Source organism: Lissotriton helveticus, chromosome 10 (assembly GCF_964261635.1).
Source record: "Lissotriton helveticus chromosome 10, aLisHel1.1, whole genome shotgun sequence".
In the NCBI taxonomy this organism is placed as follows: Eukaryota; Metazoa; Chordata; class Amphibia; order Caudata; family Salamandridae; genus Lissotriton; species Lissotriton helveticus.
Window position 1 is genome coordinate 428173867 of NC_136071.1, and position 19525 is coordinate 428193391.

At 46.5% G+C, this 19525-nt stretch overlaps 1 protein-coding gene across 1 annotated transcript in view; it reads left to right on the forward strand.

Moving 5' to 3' along the window:
- Positions 1-19525, forward strand: part of ROGDI (rogdi atypical leucine zipper) — a 397000-nt gene that overhangs the window by 161969 nt on the left and 215506 nt on the right. The window contains exons 4-5 of the mRNA XM_078662917.1: positions 1888-1942; positions 2061-2141. Coding sequence (XP_078519043.1) covers positions 1888-1942; positions 2061-2141 — 136 coding nt within the window. The remainder of the gene's footprint in view (positions 1-1887; positions 1943-2060; positions 2142-19525) is intronic.

Consider the following 19525-nt stretch of genomic DNA (forward strand, 5'->3'; position numbering starts at 1 on the left):
GCCCATTCGTACCCTCGTGGTGATGTCAGTATACAGCAGCTGTGTGTATGTGATAAATTGGGGTCCTACGCCCACCCTCCTAAGTACCCCAAAGAGATATTGCCACGACAATGTGTCAAACGCCTTCTCGAGGTCCAGTACGAGGCACGCTGCTCTTGGGAACCTGTCCCGCACCCCGTCCTGGACCTGGAACAGTCGGCGTAGATTTTGGGAGGTATTTGTCCCTAGAACGAATCCACTCTCATCTGGATGTATCAGCTTGGGGAGGATTTCCGCGAGTTTGTCTGCTAGGATTCGCCTGAGAATTTTGCAGTCCGTGGTCAGAAGGGTGATGGGTCGGTAGGAAGTGTGGAGCAGAGGATCACGATCGGGCTTGGGGAACGTCACCAGTGTGGATGCTCGCATTGATTGGGGAAGTAGGCCCACCTCCAACGCCTCCCGGAAGACCGTGTCAACTTGCAGGGCTAGCTGCTGGGAGAATGTGGCGTAGAGCTCTACCGGGAAACCATCATGTCCCGGAGCCTTGTTTTGTGCCAAACGGCAGATGGCGAGTTTGATCTCCGCCACTGTTATTGGAGCATCTAGTGCAGTGCGTTCCTCGTCCGCGATTTGGGCAATGGTGTCCGTGTGCAGTATGTGTTGGATGTGGTCCTCCCTGTCTGTGGTTGATTTCCTGTAAAGTATGGTGTAATAGCCATGGAAGGCCAATAGTATGTCTGCTTGCGCGTAGCCTATCTCCCCCACGGCGTTGCGAATACTGGTGTCCGGTTGTGTTTGCGTGTCCTGGCAGATGAGCCATGCTAACAGGGTGCAGGCACGGTTCCCTTCATTGTGGGCTCTGGTAGTGTAGGTGCGAAAGTTATAGCGCCGTAAGTCTGCACACGCCTCCTCATATGTAGTTTTGGCCTCCGCAAGTTGTGTGGGGGGGGGGGGGGGGGGGGGGAGTTCCCGCTGATCAGTCACTTTAGATAACTGCGCTACTTGTTGTTCTGCAATGTTAACCGCGCTCTCTAAGGTCTGTTTCACCCTCGTGATTTGTTGCATGCGCCCCTTAAGGCTACTTTGAAAGCGTCCCATTCTAGGGACCTGTGCAACAGGCACACTATGTATGTTTACAATGCTCAGCCTTCATGCAGCAAGAATATGTTTCCATTGTTATTAAGTGCTACCATGCATAGACAGTACTAAGAGTATATTGCCTTTCATGTACATGTAACTAAAAAGTCAATAAAAACAGATTTAAACAAAAAAAATGAAATTCTAAAGAGTAAGCTATGACTTGCAGAAACGGACGCGTTGAGTCCGCAAAAGGTTGAACATAGGCTGTAATGTGTTTCTGCATGTCTTTATTTCTCCTTTGGGTAATGGAATCCATTGTCAGTCATGTTGATGGCTTCCCATGATGAGGGAACTCAAGGTAGTGCATTTGTTAATGGCCCAGATGCACTCTTGATGATCGTGACAAACCAAAAGACTACCACTCGCATGCCGTCGAGTAAAGTTGTTAAAATGGCTTGTTTCAGGAGTTTGACTCTCAACTCCACCCCCATTCATTACTCACATGGTTATTCTCTGATCCCACACCACTTTCTGCATCTCAACCTTCCACCCTGCACCTATGTGCATTTACTTCCTTCCTTCTACTTTCTAGGCTGTTCAAAATTACAATTTGAACTGTGCTCTGCTTCTGAAAAGTGATGACTTTCTCAGTCTTTGAAATATAAGTTAGTAGTGCTGACAGTCTGTTGTGATTATACCTACACCATAAGTTTGACACATCGCAAAACTCTTGGCTGGAGAAGTGTTGAGGATAGGGAAGGGAGAGGTGTTGAAATTACGTTAAGGATAACGATCCTAACTTCTGTTTTTCTGTTAATCTCGTTTTAGGGCTGATCTGGTTAAAGGAGTGTTGACTCTGCAGGGAGATGCGTTGTGTCAGGCCGTAAGTTCCTCTTTACCACTACCCTCAACATATCTGTCTATTTATGCAGCTGTGTGTGTGGGGGTTTAGGGTGTATATCCTTTACTGCTTACACTAATTCATCCCACTCTTATAATAGGATGTGAACATGAAAATGCCACGAACAAACCAGGTGCTACACTTTGCCTTCCGTGATGACAAGCAGTGGAAAATGCAGCAGGTATGGCAAGTAGTGTGAATGTGCTGGAGAGGGACTAATTGGAAGTAGTGGTATGTGCTGTTGTACCTCAAGGGTCGTTTACAGATATTAGCTCATGGGTCGTTTGGTAGTGGTTAAGGGCAGTAATACGGGGCTGCTTTCTTGTTCATATTCCTTCTAAGTAGTTACAAAGCAAGAAGTGCATAAACTGTAGAACATCTGGAATAAATTGCATTAAACTACATTATTTGCCACATTTCACCCCTGATGTCAGTCTCAAACCTCTTCCCAACATAACCTATGCCACAAGGATGTTAGACTGGATATAAACAAGTAGTCTGAAACTTAATGGTGACAAAACCGAAGTACATGTGGTTAGTAATAACAGGTCAAGATGGCTAGAACGGTCATTGCTGGAACAACTTGGAGAAATACCTAAGCCTGCCCAGGCAGTAAAAAGCCTTGATTTCTGGATAGACTACAAACTCGCTAAGGAAACGCACGGTCAGAAACTAGCCTGACCCTGCTTTGCCATTCTGAGAGTCCTCAAATGTCTTCCATATGTTACCACCGAGCAAAAAGTCCAGCCTCGACTATGTGTTGTGATGATGTGTTGCACACGTCCCTTCCCTGAGCGTTCGATGTAACGCTCTCCAGGAGTCCACTAAATGAAGGTCTGATATGATGATGTGCAGCAAAACTGCTGCTTTAGGGTGATGCAGATGAAATGAACCTAGCCTGTCAGCTGTGTTCGAGAGAGCCACATAAAAATCACCTCCCCATATGTCTGCCGTGTTAGTCGTTACTTGTACCTTTTGCCAGATGAAGGGAAAGCATTCCGGATTGTCCGTGTTTAGGCCATACGTGTTTATAATCACCATGGGTGTATTGTATAGCGTGCCCTGAAGCATAATGTATCGACCTTCCCTATCTGTTATTGTGTGGTGCATCCGCCATTGAAGTCCCTTACGGATCAATATTGCAACCCCTCTGGAGTAGTTAGAGTATCCAGCTTCCACCACCTCCCCCCATCTATTATTCCTAAGCATGCCCGCTGCAGCCTTTGTCAAGTGAGTTTCCTGAAGTAGGCAGATGTCAACCCCATGTCTCAGAAGGTAAGATTGAACCAACCTTGACTTTCTACGGTCATTTAGACCCCTTATATGCCATGTGAGACACGTCGGGTGTGTCATAGTGGAGGTACACAATATATAGAGTTGTGGGTCACGGGTGATAGAGATGCACTTAAATCAAAGGCACAGAGCATAGTAGTTGTAATATAGCCCATTTTGACAGCGCGCACGTGTAGTGACAGTGAAGTCCAGACAGTTTGGTACATATCAGCTGTATTTGACTGTTACTTCTTCGAATATTACCTGACAGATCTCTGAAAAAGAACTTTCCCACCCCCTCCTTCCCTCCCACACCAACCCCCTAAACAGGTTGTGAAATTCCCACCGCCAACTCCCCACAACTGTAAACAAATACTCCACAGAAGTGAACTTAAGGGACTCATCCCATGGGGGAACGTGGGGCTGCCAGCGGGACTCCCCTGCACTTACGTCAGGGTGGACGACCCCGTATCTTGCTACCGAATAACGTATAGCCATTATAGTTCACAGTACTTCTAGCATGTCAATAGGGCCTGTTAATAGATATATATGCAGCTGTAACATACTTGCAGAGTAGAGGAGCCACCTGAACCCTTAACTACCAAAGATTTAATAAATACTTCAACACTTCATACATAAAGACTTATCTATATATCCAGCGTTAAGTGTCGGAACTCTCGATCATTGTCACTCAGGTTGTTTTCGGCTTGTGAATCGCCCGACGGTGCCCTCTATTTTTGGTCCTTAGCCATTTGCTTTGCAAATGCCACGGCGGCATTGGCATCAGTAAAGAAGGTGGGCTTACCATGACCCTGAATGCGCAACTTGGCAGGATATATCAAAGAGTATTTGGTTCCGACTTGTTGGAAAATCTTCTTCGCGGGCATGAACTCCCTGCGGGCCGCTTGGAACTGCAGTGTGAAGTCTGGGTATATGGCGATGTCATTACCCTTCTACTGTATGGCCCCTTTCTCTCGTGCCAGTCTAAGGATAACATCCCGGTCCCTGTAGTTAAGCACCCTCGCCAATATTGGTCTCGGTGGAGCCCCAGGTCTTGGCCTGGGGACCAGCGTCCTTTGAGCCCGTTCTATTAGAAACATGGCGGACAAGTCTGTTCCAAAAAGATCTATCGTCATTGTCTCAATGTATTTCTCCATATTTTGTATGTCTGTTGCCTCGGCGACCCCCGTGATTCTTATGTTATTCCTCCTCGATCTAGCTTCCAAATCTTCATTCTTCTGCCTGATGACTTGCAGCACTCCATCCATTTCACGTAGGTTCTTGTCCATGTCCGTTTGTCCTTCTTCTGTCTGTTAACCTTGTTTCCAAGACGCTCATTCGGCCTTCCTGCTTTTCCACTTCCATTTTGGAGTGGATCCCTTGAAGACTTGTTTTCAGGTCCTTGAAAATTGAACCAATGTCTTCCTCTGGCGGCGATGCTCCTTTAATATCCTCAGTTTGACTTTGTAGACTGGAATCTCCATCTGAAGTTTTGTTGGACTTCCGGTCAAAGGTAATCCGAGGTTGTCGCGCGTCAGGCTTTCCCATCTTGGCCTGCTGTGGATATTGTGAGATGTTGCCGCTATAGTTTATCTCCCCATAGGTATGCAGCACCTCTTCCAGGGAGGTAGCATGGGCCTACTATTGTCTTCTCACTGCGCCTTGGGTCCAACGTGACTGCAATGCTCCATAGCAGAAAAACAGCTCAATGTAATCAAAATGGCGTATGTTAGCGCGGGGCACAGTGTATCTCAGCTTCTTCTAGAGGTCCAGCGTACACAGTTCCTCCAGTCGTTCCCTATACCATGACTGGCTCACGCCGCGTTTGGTGCACCGCCTGCTCTCCCCTTCTGAAAAACCGTGCACATACTCGGGTCAGCTTGCCCCTCGCCCTATGGCCACCGCCTGCCCGGTGTATAGCAGGCTGTTCTCTCTCGCTCAGGGCCTCCGAGGACGTTGAGCAGGGCTGTCTCCCACGTGGAGCATCAAATGCTGGCCCGGAGCATCTAATCAGGGCTATACTATTGAGGATGTGGCAGTGGCAGCCTTCACCTCTGGTTCCCTGAAGTTTTTAACCACCTTTTCTTCAGCAGTTCCACTCCCCTGTCCACATGCGGCCTACTTAGATCATTTCCATGTGGGCGGACTAAGAATATCAGTTCCAGGGATCGAAATCACCCCTTCAACCAGAGTCCAGGACGTCTCAGAGCCACTTATGACCTCACATCAGAGCTGTTCCCACCACCAGGCTCCCGTTTGAAATTCGTAATATAGCGCCGATTTTAAAGCGCTTCCTTACTTTGCGCCTCTCCTCACCCAATGCAGGCTGCTAAGCACACTAGTCCGAGCACAGGTATGGACTGCAGTTCACAATCTAACAGGCCGCATAGCCAGCCGTTATCACGGCGCACAGAGCGAGTCACATTGTGGGGAATGCCGCAGTACTTCATGGACCTTCACAAAATGGCGACTCCGACCGGTAACTTCAGTGCGCGTCAGCCTGCAAAGGCAATCCGAGCTTCTCTGCCAATCTTCACAGGGATTACAATACGCCACACTTTGCACCTTTAATCATCCAGAGCTTGCCTGCCAGCTCTCCGAGGGCCTGCCTCAGCTCATCAGGTCAGTGGCGCTCTGCGCGTCTAATCTCGACAAACCTCCCCGAGCTCCGTGCAGGCACATCTCACTTAAATGCGCTCTATGTACAGTACACCTTACCAAATCCTTACTTGCGGGGTCGCTGGGACGTATGACAGCCTCTGACCCGTTCTCACAATGTCGATACCACTGCCTCTGCTGCAGCGCCGCTAGCTGCCCCACACCGCCTCCAGGGCCAGCAATCACCCGAGTCCCCGGCTGAGGTTGCCGTCCTCTGTGGCATGCTTCACTCTGGCGTTCCTTTCCACTTGCTTCCACTCCGCATCTAAAGGTGTCACAATGCCGCCGCTGCATGTGCAAGCCGTTTCCATACAGTCTGCACACGATTTGGTCAAGAAAAACGGATTTATGGCGGATGTGAGTAGCTTTGGTTCATCTTCCATGGTTATGGAAACAGAGCCTATTTTAGGAGGAGCAGATGTAGCCTTTCCAGCATTATAGTCCTCCAAGGTGGAATATATATGTGTGATCTTGATGTGGGAAAATTCTGCCATTCTGTCACAAAGTTCTTGAGAGAGATCAGATGAACCAGCAACAGGAGGGAAAGTGAGAGAGTTGATAACCTTAAAAAGTGCTCTAGAAGATTTAGTTGACTCAGTAACCTTCAAATAGTAGTCTTTTTTTTCCTCATTAGTGGGCGCTTTATAGACCCTCAAGCTCTGTTTATGTAGCTCTCTACCCGCCGGCGCGAGAACTGTGTGCCATATCATTTCCTGTTTGCGGCAGGATTGTCTCAGCTTTCTGAGTCTGTCAGAATACCAAGGAGCAGAGGGTTTTTTCCTCGCTACATAATGTTTTGTAACAGGAGACAAAGTATCTATGGCTCCTAGCAACCATCTAGAGAGTTCATCTGCTGCTAAGTTAGCATCCAGGTGCTCGGAAAACTGGAAATTCATAAAATAATTAGCAAGATCATTCTTACTAATACAGCTCAGATTTCTCTTTTCTTCGCCTACCCTTTTGCCAGCTAAGACAGTGCTTGATGCTGAGGTCTGGAGTTTAAAGGGGACAGCATAATGATCTGACCAAGAGAGGGGTATAGGCAATCCCACCTCGATCCGCGGATCGTTAGAAAATATGCCGTCCAATATATGTCCAGCAGTATGGGTGGGACTAGTAACCAGCTGCGCAAAAAAACACAGCAGCCTAAGGTTTCCAGAAGGGTTTGAGTATCTTTACATACGGATTTGTCTAAATGAAAATTAAAATCACCCAACAATGTTAAATTGGGTCTTAACCAGTAGGGTTCCAAGAGATTACTAAAGTCTTGACTGAAAGAGGATTTGGATCCGGGTTGCCGATAGGATAGGACCACAGAGAAACTTTCAGTGGTAAGAGTATTTATCGAAAAATATAATGCCTGGTACTGGTCAGAGGGTGTAGTAAGTGGCTCAGTGCGACAGGTATAGACATCGCTATAAAGAATGCCCAACCCTCCTCCCATTCTGCCTGCCCTATCCAATCTATCTAGGCTATACCCGGAAGGGATTGCTTCCACAAGATTAGGACCAGAACAATCCCTTGCCCATGTCTCTGTAATAAACATCCAATCTGGTTTGTGAAGCGAGACAAAGTCCCTGAAAGCGATCTTGTTCTTAATCCGGGATCTGGCGTTAATAAGATATCCCCCGATCATATGCTCTTGGGGGGGTGATGTAGGATTACTTAACTCCAAAGGGCTGCAACCAACTCCTACCTGTGCCCAGCAGAAATATAAATAGATATATATAAAAAAAATATCAGCACCTTTACTCACATTGCATTCAAAATATGTTGGGGGAAGGAAGATCTAAGGATCAACCCTATTATCAAGAACTACAAAAAAATATGTAGAGAGAAGAAAACTCCAGAGAATTATAAAACCAAGATACCGTAACAGTACAGGAATATTGAAATGGAAGAGAAGACAAGTGTGTAGTATTGTTAATAATGTAACAAGATGGAGTATGTCAATCATGGCCTGGTGGCACGACAAACGTGGTTCTCAGTGCTACTGGAAACGGGGGCGGCTCCTCCGCTATGGCTAAGGAGCGTTGCCTCACTGTTGCCACCCAGCAGAGACAACAGTGAAAAGGATAAAACAATTTCATTGCCATTTCCTTTGTAGCCGTTGCCTCTGCTGGGCAGCCGAGTTGCATGGCGGGGCTGGGCCATCCTGAGCTTCAGGAGGAGTTGTGGGCACTAGTATGCATGACGGTTTTGCTGGCTGTTTTAGGCTGACCAAACCCTTGTGTGCACTAAGCACCATTGTACAGCCGGGTGGAGAAAAGCCACAGGCTCCCAGCAGGCCGCTCAGACCAATCCCAGTGCTGCCGTCATACTGGGAATAGTATTTGGGCACCTGCACAGTGTGCACCAGTCTGATCGGGAGAGGAGGAGGACTCTGCGACAGGTAAGTCACAATTTATTTATACATATTTTATATATATTTTCTTGAATGAAGTTGTGCCCCCCACCACCCTTCTTGAGGCCTTACTTCTTTGCATCGTGGTCCGCTGCCACTAACTGGAAATGTCAGTTCATTCATGTGAGAAGCTGCCGCCACACCCAAATCTACTTACACAACATCATGGTCAATTATGGCATACCAGTCCAAGGGAACACAATCTAGTCCTATGGTTCCTGAGATTTTAGAATTTAGATATGCTTAAAACCTTCAGAAGAATATATGGAAATACACAAAAAAAAGGCTAGAAAACCAGCAGCTAAGGCATTTTATGCAGATATGTGGAAACTGTTCGTTTGTTGCAGTCAGAAGTTTAAACATGCAGCCTTTAAATGTTAGTGTTAAATCTATTATTTATAACAATTAAATAGGTCAGGCATTGCCTACACATCAGTACGCTTACACCTAGCGTCTATATCTGAATAATTACAAAACGCGCAACATCAGTCTATTTTCAAGATCCTATGTGCCAAAAACGTTCTTGGAAGGTTTGTAGCGGATAATACGCCCTGCTTTACTGCCGATTTCTTCATGGGATGTAGACATTGTCCTTACTTGACTAATGGGGTTGTAGCTCCTAGATTGAACAAGCCAGCTGCAGTTCCTTTCGTGGGAAGTGGTTTTCCTAGTGGCAATAACATCAGTCAGTAAGCTACAAGCTTTGTCAGTTGAATCTTTTGTAAGGTGCACAAAGACAGATTTGTGTTTTCAACACTCTCTTGCTTCTTATAGAAGTTAATGTCACACTTTCATTAAAATTACATCTTTCTTGCAACAAACACTTGCGGAGACTGCTCTGTGTACTCAGGTGTTAATTAAGTCATTATGTACTATAATGACACTACAGAGCCAGTTTACAAAAAAAAACGTGTTGTTCCATTTGCCTAAGCACACCTAGATTCCAATTTCAAAGGCACGTCTGGTCATGTGAATTCTAAATTTTATTCAAATATGTTGAGCAAAAGCTTGATGTACATTAACAACCACACCTAGAGCTCATTCAGCTCACATTAAAGGTGCTCCAATTACATACATGCCAAACCTGCCGATTCAGGCAGGAGACTACTTATTTCAAGGGTAGTCTCCCGCCTTCCGATTCCTGCATGCAAAAACCTGGTTCCTCGGGAGGGAGGGTGGGGAGTGGGGTGGTTGGATGCTTCAGATGGCCGGGGCAACAACGTTTTGCTAGGCAACCGAGCAAAGCATGGTGCCCGAGACCAGGTAGCCAACACTGGCGTCTGAGGAGGCTGGGGTCTGCCATGACAGTACAGGAAGCACGTGAGCGGCACAAGCTCAGCAGTCAGCTGAGCCCTTTGCTGCCATGTTGGAATGAGCCAATTGAGTTCAGATTAGGGAGTCTGAGGGGGGCCAGGGTCAAGAATGGACCCTTAAACGAGCCCTTTTTGAGATGGAGCCAAACTCGGATCACTTTCCAGCACACTTTTTCCATCTTTTAAAATGCAAACACAATTTTGACACATTTTGCTTGTTTTTTTAAATTTCTCTCCAGGGAAAAACACACACCCTGGATACTTTTAGAATCCCTAACGTGGGAAAAGGAAACATTTTTCGGGGATATTTTCCGTGGACCTACATTTATGATTACTTATGTGCAATCTGCTACCAATATCCAAAGAAGGTCGTAGCTTTGGGGTTGGAGCAGAGATGTGGGGGGTGTCTTGACTGGTGGGGGAAGGAACCCCTAGCAGTCGCGTGTGCCTATTTCAAAGTATGCATGCTGACTGCCTCCTCTGCAACTCACTCTCAGCATTTCAATTATTTTACAACGGATGAGTCCTCTCAAAAATATTTGGAATTGTAAGGTACCGTGATCATTTTACCACTAATCAATCATAAGCAGTTTAGATGACATGTTGTTTTTATCTTCCAATAACTTCAGATACCAGTGGTTAGTAAACATAAACCACACTGGGAGATGCAGGAATCTCGGTTAGGAGCTACTAGTGGTCCCCATGTGTATTCTGTTAATCCATTTAAGACATTTTCATACAGATCTATTAAGTATTAAATTTAAATTATAGGGTGGAATAAAAAGAATACACAGAATCAACATGAGCATTACAAAATAGTCTGGGTCCACTCAAAGCTTGATACTGCTTTCATGGATAGGAACATTAGAGAAATATATATGTATATATGTATATATGTATATGTGTATATATGTGTATATATATATATATATATATATATATATATATATATATATATATATATATATATATATGCGCAGCCCTCCGCATCCCGGAGAAAACTGCAAGCAAGTAGACAGCATCAGATGATTGGCAATCTAAACATAATTTGTAACAAAACATTTACCCGCTCCACACCCTCCCCACTACCAACTCCCCCCTCCCGGATCGCTCCCTAACCCACTGCACGATATCGTCTCATTCTTGAAAGTAGTTTCACATATAGAACAGTGTACACAATTCCTCAAATTTGGCCCCCTCACACCATTCCCGTGCAATCCTCTTGTTCTACTGGTGGCCTATAGTCCGCCCATCTTTTCCATATTTTGTAGTGTTTTCTAGGGCAACCCCGGGCCTCAAAAATAGGGCACTCCAACCCCATACAAAAATCTAGTCCCTTCTTCCACACCACTACTGGAGGAGCCCGTGGATCTTTCCAGGCCTGAGCCACATCTCTCTTGGCGACTGTGAGGCCCAACAACAACAGATGCCTTTTATATATGTTACCCCCCACCCCTTCTAATACATGCAAGAGGCCTAATTGTGGAGTACGAGGGAGTTACCTACCCAACTCAGACATACAGTCCCACACCCCTTTCCAGAACCTGACCAAAACAGTACAGCTCCATACCGTGTGAATTAAGGTGCCCACCTCTTGGCCGCATCTCAAACAGTCTGGAAACTCAATCAGACCCGCCCGGAGAAATATTTTAATTGTAGAAAAAAAAATCTTTTTTGGGCAGTTCTCAGACACAAAATCATTCTCTTAAGTAGAATTGATTATAAATAAAATTGGAGTCTGCCAAGTATTTCTGATGGTCGGATCATAAAAAAAATTCTACTGTGCATGGCAACTATAAGGCCTGTTCTTGTAGTTCTATTGTAATCCATTGGTATTGAAGAATATCTGAGGTGGGTACAGTTGTTAACAACTAATGTCTCCCCATGGCCACAATGCTTTGCATTCCAGTTATGTCAACAAATAACTCCCTATAGGCGCTTGTCTTTAGGGGATGGTGAAGTCAAGCATTGAAGGCTTGCTAGAGTAGACCGTTGAGTTCGAGAATCAATACAGCCTTAGGCAGTAAGTAAGTAACATGCAAACATGCCAAAAAACTACACCTGAAGTTACTTGCACTATTTGAGGCTGGGATGCACAACGGCCCCTCGCGGTGGGATGCCTGACTTTCACCTTGTGGATACCCTGCTATCTCACAGGGCAATACCAGGAAGGGTTCCCTAAGCAAGCGCCGGGAAACCCACTGCGGGTAGCTGTGCGCTATATAAGCTCAACTACAACTACACACACACATGCGACCCCAGACATATTTATAGTGTTACTTTGAATGAATGAGAAATTGTATTGAGCTCCAATGAATGCCCGGAGGCGTCTCAGGGCTAAACGGGACAAGAAAGGATTTCCCTGTACTCCTATTTTCTGTACAAAAATTCACGTTTTCAAGGACTTTCTAAAAGCAGAAATAGAGAGATCCGTTTTAAATTCCAAAGGCATACTATTCCAGAGTAAGGCACGCTTTCTCTTAAAGATTCCCAAAGTTTAGAGTCTGAAGCTTCTTCAGTAAGCCTATCAGTAGATTTAGATAAAGACTATTGCAGTAGTTGAGTCTTGTCTGTACAAGAGAGATGACCACTGTCTTTAAGAGCTCAAAAGGTAGGTATTTCTAAATTGTTTTGATAAATCTCGAGGAACAAGGCTGACCTTGTTGACCTGTTTAATCATCTCTTTAGCTAACATTACCCCCAAGTTCTTGACTTTTGGCACCCGGGTAGGGAGTGAGCCTAATTTGGTTGGCCACCAGGCCGGTGTCCAGAAGGATGGATTGTTTCCAAGTAGGAATACCTCTGTCTGGATGAATTTAATTTCAAGCAGTTACCATCCATCCATTTGACTTAGTATTCTCCAAGCCATCATCTTCAGCAGTCATGACCCCAACCCATTGTGATATATTGCCATCAAAAACAGGAGCATTTTTTGTTTACAAAAAGCCTCTCTAAATGACTGTGTTCACTTTGTTTTTGGCACAATTTGTAGCCAGAACTCTAGATATTGGTTGAATGTAATCCCAAATGTTACCCCGTATCTCAGATGGCAACCCAGGAGAGTTTTATTTGATTAGTCATCCCAGACTTGCTCCATGCTGAACGATATGATAAATCACTTACCCGAGGTATACTATACTACAGACTTCATGGGACACACTAATGATAAAAAGCAATTAGCCCAGAGGGGCGAACCAGCGCAATCTCACCAATAACACTTTAGCATTCCTTTAGTGACATTCACATGCATTTATTGAAAGAATAAGAATATTGATGACCCAGTTATGCTGGTCTCATAGTCATTCACCTCAGTCTGAATTCAAGGTGTGTGTATTATGTGTCATGCTCATATCTTCTATATATGTCCCAAATAGGTTGGGTCCATACGTGTTCACTTACTTTGTATTTCCCAGTGCTATCGACATACACATGTGACATATTACATTAAACTGCTGCCATTTCAGCATCAGTGGTTAATGCCGTATGCTTCTTGGTTTTATCCAGTCTGTTTTTCCAAATTGAAGACCCACACAGGGAGTTATTTCAATAGTTTTTCACTCGACATGTTGACACACCACCAATCATTGTTAGTTAATGGCAGTATGGTTTAATCTAGCCTGCTTGCTAAGTACAAGGCCCCTGGGGACTGATCGTTATGTGGTTGTTTTAATTTTAACACCCCATCTCAGTGTCATTAGATATTGCCGTGTACCGACAGTTGTTTCCGTAGTTTCATACTCACCGTATCGACGTCAATAGGTCAGGTGGCTCTGTGATCTAAAAACCAATGTATATATCATTAATAAATGCCAATATGGTTGAATCCAACCTGCTTCCCAAATAAAGGCACCCGCGGGCAAATATATACTTACCCCTGTCCATATTAAAGATATTGCTGTGTGCATGCTAATAGTTGCTGAGCTTATGTAAGCATGCAGGGCTCAGGTTGGCCGTAATTGGATCGACCCGCTTACACTTACTTCGTCAGAAGAACTGCGGTCCCTATACACCTACGAGAGCCCCCTTTAATCCTGCATACCGGGAGATGGGCTGAAGTGCTATGTCAATAGCCCGTAAATGGCAGCTGACGTATACGTCATCCATGCTGGCCCGGTAATGCTGGGGCTCGCAGGATTCTGGGAGTTCTAGTAGTGACTGTCTGCCAATAGTCCAACTTAGTCTAACAAGTTGAAGTTTGCCATAGTTCATTACCCAACTGTTAGTATCTCATGAGCAGACACCCAAATTGCCAACCTGCCCAATTATTAGGTTTGGACAGCCGGATTGAATCTGCTCCTAGTCATCAAATAAAATAGCCCTTTAGGTCTAGTACCGTGGCATTCAGATGTCACAATATTAAATCATAAAATTGCTCTGGACGCCTACTGGTATAGGGTACGGAGGGTGGTTTTTTTGTGATTATTGTTTTTGATTCTTGATAGAAAAAGCTGCTGTTGCTCACCAGGAGAGCCCTCCCATATTTTCATGGGGTTGTCGCATCTTGACCGACCCTGCATAGTGACTGTGTCATCATCTGACTGTCCAGAAAATGGAATTAATATTAGATTTGGGACCACTGAACTTCATCATTGAGACCCCCTGCTTGATGTGCCCAAACGGTAAAGCCATCTTTGTTGTGCTGTTGAACAGGTTGTTTTTGTTCTTGTTAGTTGATGTCCCTTGCTGTATAATGGACCATTGAAAATCTTTGTCTCCATGGTTTTTTGTTAAAGTGTACAAAGCAAACTCAAGGAGATGATGGACCGAGCGCTGACATTTTTCAGGCACTCACCCCCAGTCACAGATCTGGGTTGATTCCATCATCGTTCTTTAGCTCCCTTCGCCACCACAGTTCAGACACAGCTATATGCACATCAGTCTTGACCCTGTGTCTCATGGGAACAGTTCAGCCACTGGATTAAAGCTAGCTTGGCTGATGAGGGCTGTTAGCCTGAAACCGGTCCCAGGATGCTTGTTTCGGGTCCAGGGAAGACATGGCTTGGCAGTTCACGCTGGACTGTTCCCATGAGGTGTGTCAACCAGGAGGGACCCCCTCAGTACCACTTCTCCCATTTAATGAAGCCCTTACGGACGTCCTGCTTGAGAACTGGTTCTAACCCTGCACACGGGGTTCCTGTGAACAGGACAATTGACCGCCGCCATCGCCATGCCCCAGGGGACCCAATTTCCTCATGCAACACCGTACCCCAGAGACCTTGGTGTACCTAGCATCGATCTGTCCCTTAAACCCTGGCGCATTTCCTACCACTCCACCGGATAGGAAATCGAAGAGGCTGGACACCTTAGGCAAGAAAATGTTTTTTCCCACCAGCCTGGCACTGCAGTTAGTAAGCACCTTGTGCCTTTAGGCGGTTACTCCCATGCAGTGCGGGATTCAATTGCATAGGAGCTGCCCACGTTCCAGGAGGAGTCCCAGGCCCTGGCTGACTGGAGAGATGCTGCTAAATTTATGATCAAATGAGGACTGGACATGACAGACTCGCTAGGCAGAGATGTTTCATCATCAGTGGCTTTACGGCTCCACGCGTGGCTGAGAATGACTGGTTTTTCAGCACTTAGGGGCATGCCCCTTTATGGCTCCCGTCTCTTTGGAGATAAGGTGGACTCCAGGCTGGAGTGCTTCAAGGATAGCAGAGCTAAAGCCAGGTCCCTAGACCTTTCCATGGCCCCTTGCCAACCCCAATTCACCTTTTGCTCCTTTCTTTGCCACAGACAGGACTTCCAGCCACGTTTATACCCAGCTAGCCACCACAGTGTATAAGCTTCCCAGCCCATGCCTGGTCGAGGATGCGGTACCCACAGACCCCGTGTGTCAGGTATCTAGAAGTCTGTTTAGTCCACCACCCCTCAGCCGCCACAGCCTCCAAACCTCTTTAGTTTGCCTTTCTACCATCATGGGAAGCCAGTGGGTGGCAGGATACACCATCACCTGCACCACTGGAGGCTGATAACAGACCAATGGGTCCTCCAGATTGTTAGTTGGTGCTAGTCCCTCCCATTCACGACTGCTCCTTCACCCATGCCACCCATTTGCGGGAAGCTCACAGTGGACCATCTCTCCTCACTCCACCAGGAAGTGGTGTCTCTCTTGGCCATAGAGAGAGGGCTGACGGCAGAAGTAGGTTGTGATTGTTATCCCTGCTACTATGTTACCCAAGAAGGACGTAGGCCTTCGTCCTATCCTAGACCTGCGCCTTCTCAATTAATTCCTCAAAAAGGAGAAATTCAAAAGGCTCATGCTCTCTTAAGTTCAGTCTGCCCTGGACCCAAGACTGGATGTTAGCGTTGGACTTGCAGTGGTGGATCCTGGTTCCAGCACGGGTGCATCTCCTGTAAACAGTTGAAAGAATGCGTTAAGTCATACAGGCAATTTCTAAGGAAAATTTTTAGTTTGTGAAAATAGACACTTAGAAACTTTTCTGGTGAAAACCACACAGTGGATTCCTATAGAAGGAAATACAAGTTACTGGTAAGTACGGTTAGAATTACTTTTCAAGATCAGTACTGGGCTCAAAGAAGCAGCAATTAAGTCACTCCTGATTACAGGTGAGTAAATCGGAATTCGTAGTTCAGCTGATTTTACAGGAATATTTGTACGTTTCAAAAATCAACACTTAGAAACTTTTCTGCTGAAAACCACACAATAGATTCATATGGAAGGAAATTCAAGTAACTGGTAAGTACGGTTAGAATTACTTTTCATGATCCGTACTGGGCTCAAAGATGCCGCACTGGGTTCTCTCCTGATAACGGGCGAGTAAATCGGAATTCGTAGTTCGGCTCATTTTACAGGAATATTTGTACGTTTCAAAAATCAACACTTAGAAACTTTTCTGCTGGAAACCACACAATGGATTCCCATGGAAGGAAATACAAGTTACTGTAAGTACGCTTAGAATTACTTATCAGGGTCAGTGCTGGGGTAAAAGATGCCGCACTGGGTTCTCTCCTGATAACAGGTGAGTAAATCGGAATTCGTAGTTCGGCTGATTTTAGAGGAATATTTGTAGACTGGTGAAGAAAGGGGGCGGGGCCTGAGGTGACTTGTGCAAACACGCCCTGTGGCGCGTTATAAGTTGCGCGATTAAGTGCCCTTGAATCCTGAGGTCCCCTGGGGGCCAACTAGCCCACCAGGTACCTCCTAGTATACGCCCGGGGGCTGCGTTGCAGAGAGGTGTTCAGAGGCCTTGCCCCTTTTTACAACACTCTGCAACGCAGCTCCGTGGCGCTTACTAGAGGTACCTGCCCCCCCTCCTGTGGCCACTTTTGGCCCCGGGGACCCCATCCTCCGTGGCCGGCCCTTTTTTTATTAAAAGATTTTTTTTTTTTTTTAGGGGGCCGTGGGTCCCCCCTCCCGGGCCACTAATAGCCCCGGGGACCCCATCCCCCGGGGCTGGCCCACTCCGTTGAGGACCTTGGGGGGTCCCCAATCCCCCCCACAGTCCCAGCCGGCTCCCCGCATCCTGCGGGAGCCGGCATTGCTTCTCCATATGGGGAGCAGCTAACATGCTGCTCTCCATATGGAAAAGCAATCTGCTTTCCTATTTGGAAGAGAGAGCAGGTTCCCTGCTCTCTCTTCCAAATAGGAACGCAGTTGGAAGAGAGAGCAGGTTCCCTGCTCTCTCTTCCAAATAGGAAAGCAGTTTTCAATGGCAGGGTGAGAGCCACGAGGCTCCCACCCTGCCATTGCAAACAGCAGTGTCCCGGGGTGGGCACCCCTGGACACTGCAGGATCCGGCCCTGGGGGGTGGCAGTCCCCAGGGCCATTGAGGGCTCCAGGAGGGGGGCCACGCGGCCCCCCTCCCACATTTTTTAGAAGCCCTGAGGGATGGTGGTCCCTGGGGCTGGGGGGGCCTGAGACCCCCCCACCCATTTCAAAATAGCCCCGTGGGGTGGCGGTCCCCGGAGCTGCGGGGGGGGCCCTGTGAGCCCACGCATACATTAAATTCTTGCCCTGGTGGTTGGCGGTCCCCGGGGCTGCGGGGGCCTGAGCGCCCCCCACACATTTCAAAATAGCCCTGGGGGTGGTGGTTCCCGGGGCTGCGGGGGGGTGGCCGTGAGCCCCCCCATACATTAAAATCGAGCCCCAGGGGTTGGCGGTCCCCGGGGCTGGGGAGGCCTGAGAACCCCCCCACCCATTTTGAAGAAGCCCCGGGGGGTGGCGGTCCCCGGGGCTGCAGGGGGGCCTCGTGAGCCCCTCGCATATATTAACTTTCAACCCCGGGGTGGCGGTCTCCGGGGTAGTGTGGGGGGGAATTGGGAGCTCCCCCACACTTTCTTTTAATAATGCCCCCGGGATTTGGCCCCCCGGGGGCAAATTAAAACATTTTGCGCGGAAGACCGCGTTTCTTTCTTTTTTTTTTTTATTGCTAGGATGTGCGAATCCTATGCACATCCCGCGATATAAGAAAAAACATTTTGGGGCCCTGGGGGTCCTTGTGGGACCCCCTGAGCAGGCTAGGGGGTCAGGGTGTGTCTACCCTGCCCCATTTTCGCATTATTGCGATTTGGTTTGGTTTCTTCTGCCTCGGTTCTACCGATGCACAAGATGGCTGCCAACACTTCCTGATTTGGAGTGTTGACAGCCAATTAAAAAGCAGCTTGTGCACAGCAGGGTGTGTGCAGACTCCGCGTAGGGTACGCGGACCCTCCAAGCCCATAGATATATATGTGCTTTTAACTGTCATTTTCTCGGGAACTACTGAACGGATTTACACCAAATAAGCAAATGGCACGAGTCTGAACCAAGGACTACCTCTTTGCCAAATTTGGTGTAATTCCGTTCAGCAATTCGGGCAGTAGCTGCGGCTAAAGGTCCGATGGGAAATTGAATTAGGAAAATGCGTTTTGGGGTCCCCCTTTTTTCTCTGCCCCCGCTTAATGAATCATCGTGAAACTTTAAGGATAGGAGCGGACCGGAGCTGGCCAAAAGTTTGAAAAATTTCATGCAGATTCGTCAACCGGCACCAAAGTTATTCCAAATAGAATGTTGCGGATTTCCTATGGATAATAGGTCCTAACTATAACTTAACTACCTGTTGGCGACCGCCAGTAGGTAATATATATGTATGCTTGTATCTCCACTGTTTTGCTTCTGTTGAATCTGAACACAGTTCTTTCGAACAGACAAGCCGCGGCCCAATTTGCATTCCAATCTTCCAATCTGGTACACGTGGTAAATCTTGGAGGGTGCATGCAGAGCAAAACAATGCCATCTATGGGCGCACAGGGGTAAATCTTGGAGGCCCCTCCCTTCCTCAAATGTGTCTTTTAAACCTTCCTTTCTATTGGTTTTCTGAACCCTAATTTTCCCTACTGTCACTCCTGCATGAAGATATCTAAAAAGGTCTTCTGCAATCCTTTCCCTTTCTTTATTAAAATGCCATATCTGAACGAAAATCCCAAAGTGAGATACAGTAGATAAAACAAACCTGTGGTGCTGCCCACTCCTAAATAACATCACATTTCAAGTGGCAACCAGGAGAAAAATAGGGTGCACTCTACATAAAGTTTCAACAATTATTTGAATCCATAAAGTCCTGGTGCTTCAACAGGAAGGAATGGTTGCCTATCATTCCTTAGTAGGAAGAAAACTTCCAAAATTAGCAGAATTCATAGCCAAACACTCTCAATACCCAGTTGTCCAAAGAAAACTCAATACGGAAACTGTTCGGCGGTCTTTATTTTTCCATTGTAGCCAGTATGTGTTTCATCATATATTGATCTCCTCAGGGCTAGAAAATTATATAACACAAATCACTGTGCATTCAATTTCGTAAGCTCTAAAACTGTTTTTTATAAAAGACATAAAAACGGAAGAACCCTCATTTCACCCTTATTGAGTGACCTCATCGAAGAATACTAATTTCAAAGCGATAATTCATCCTAGATTTTTTG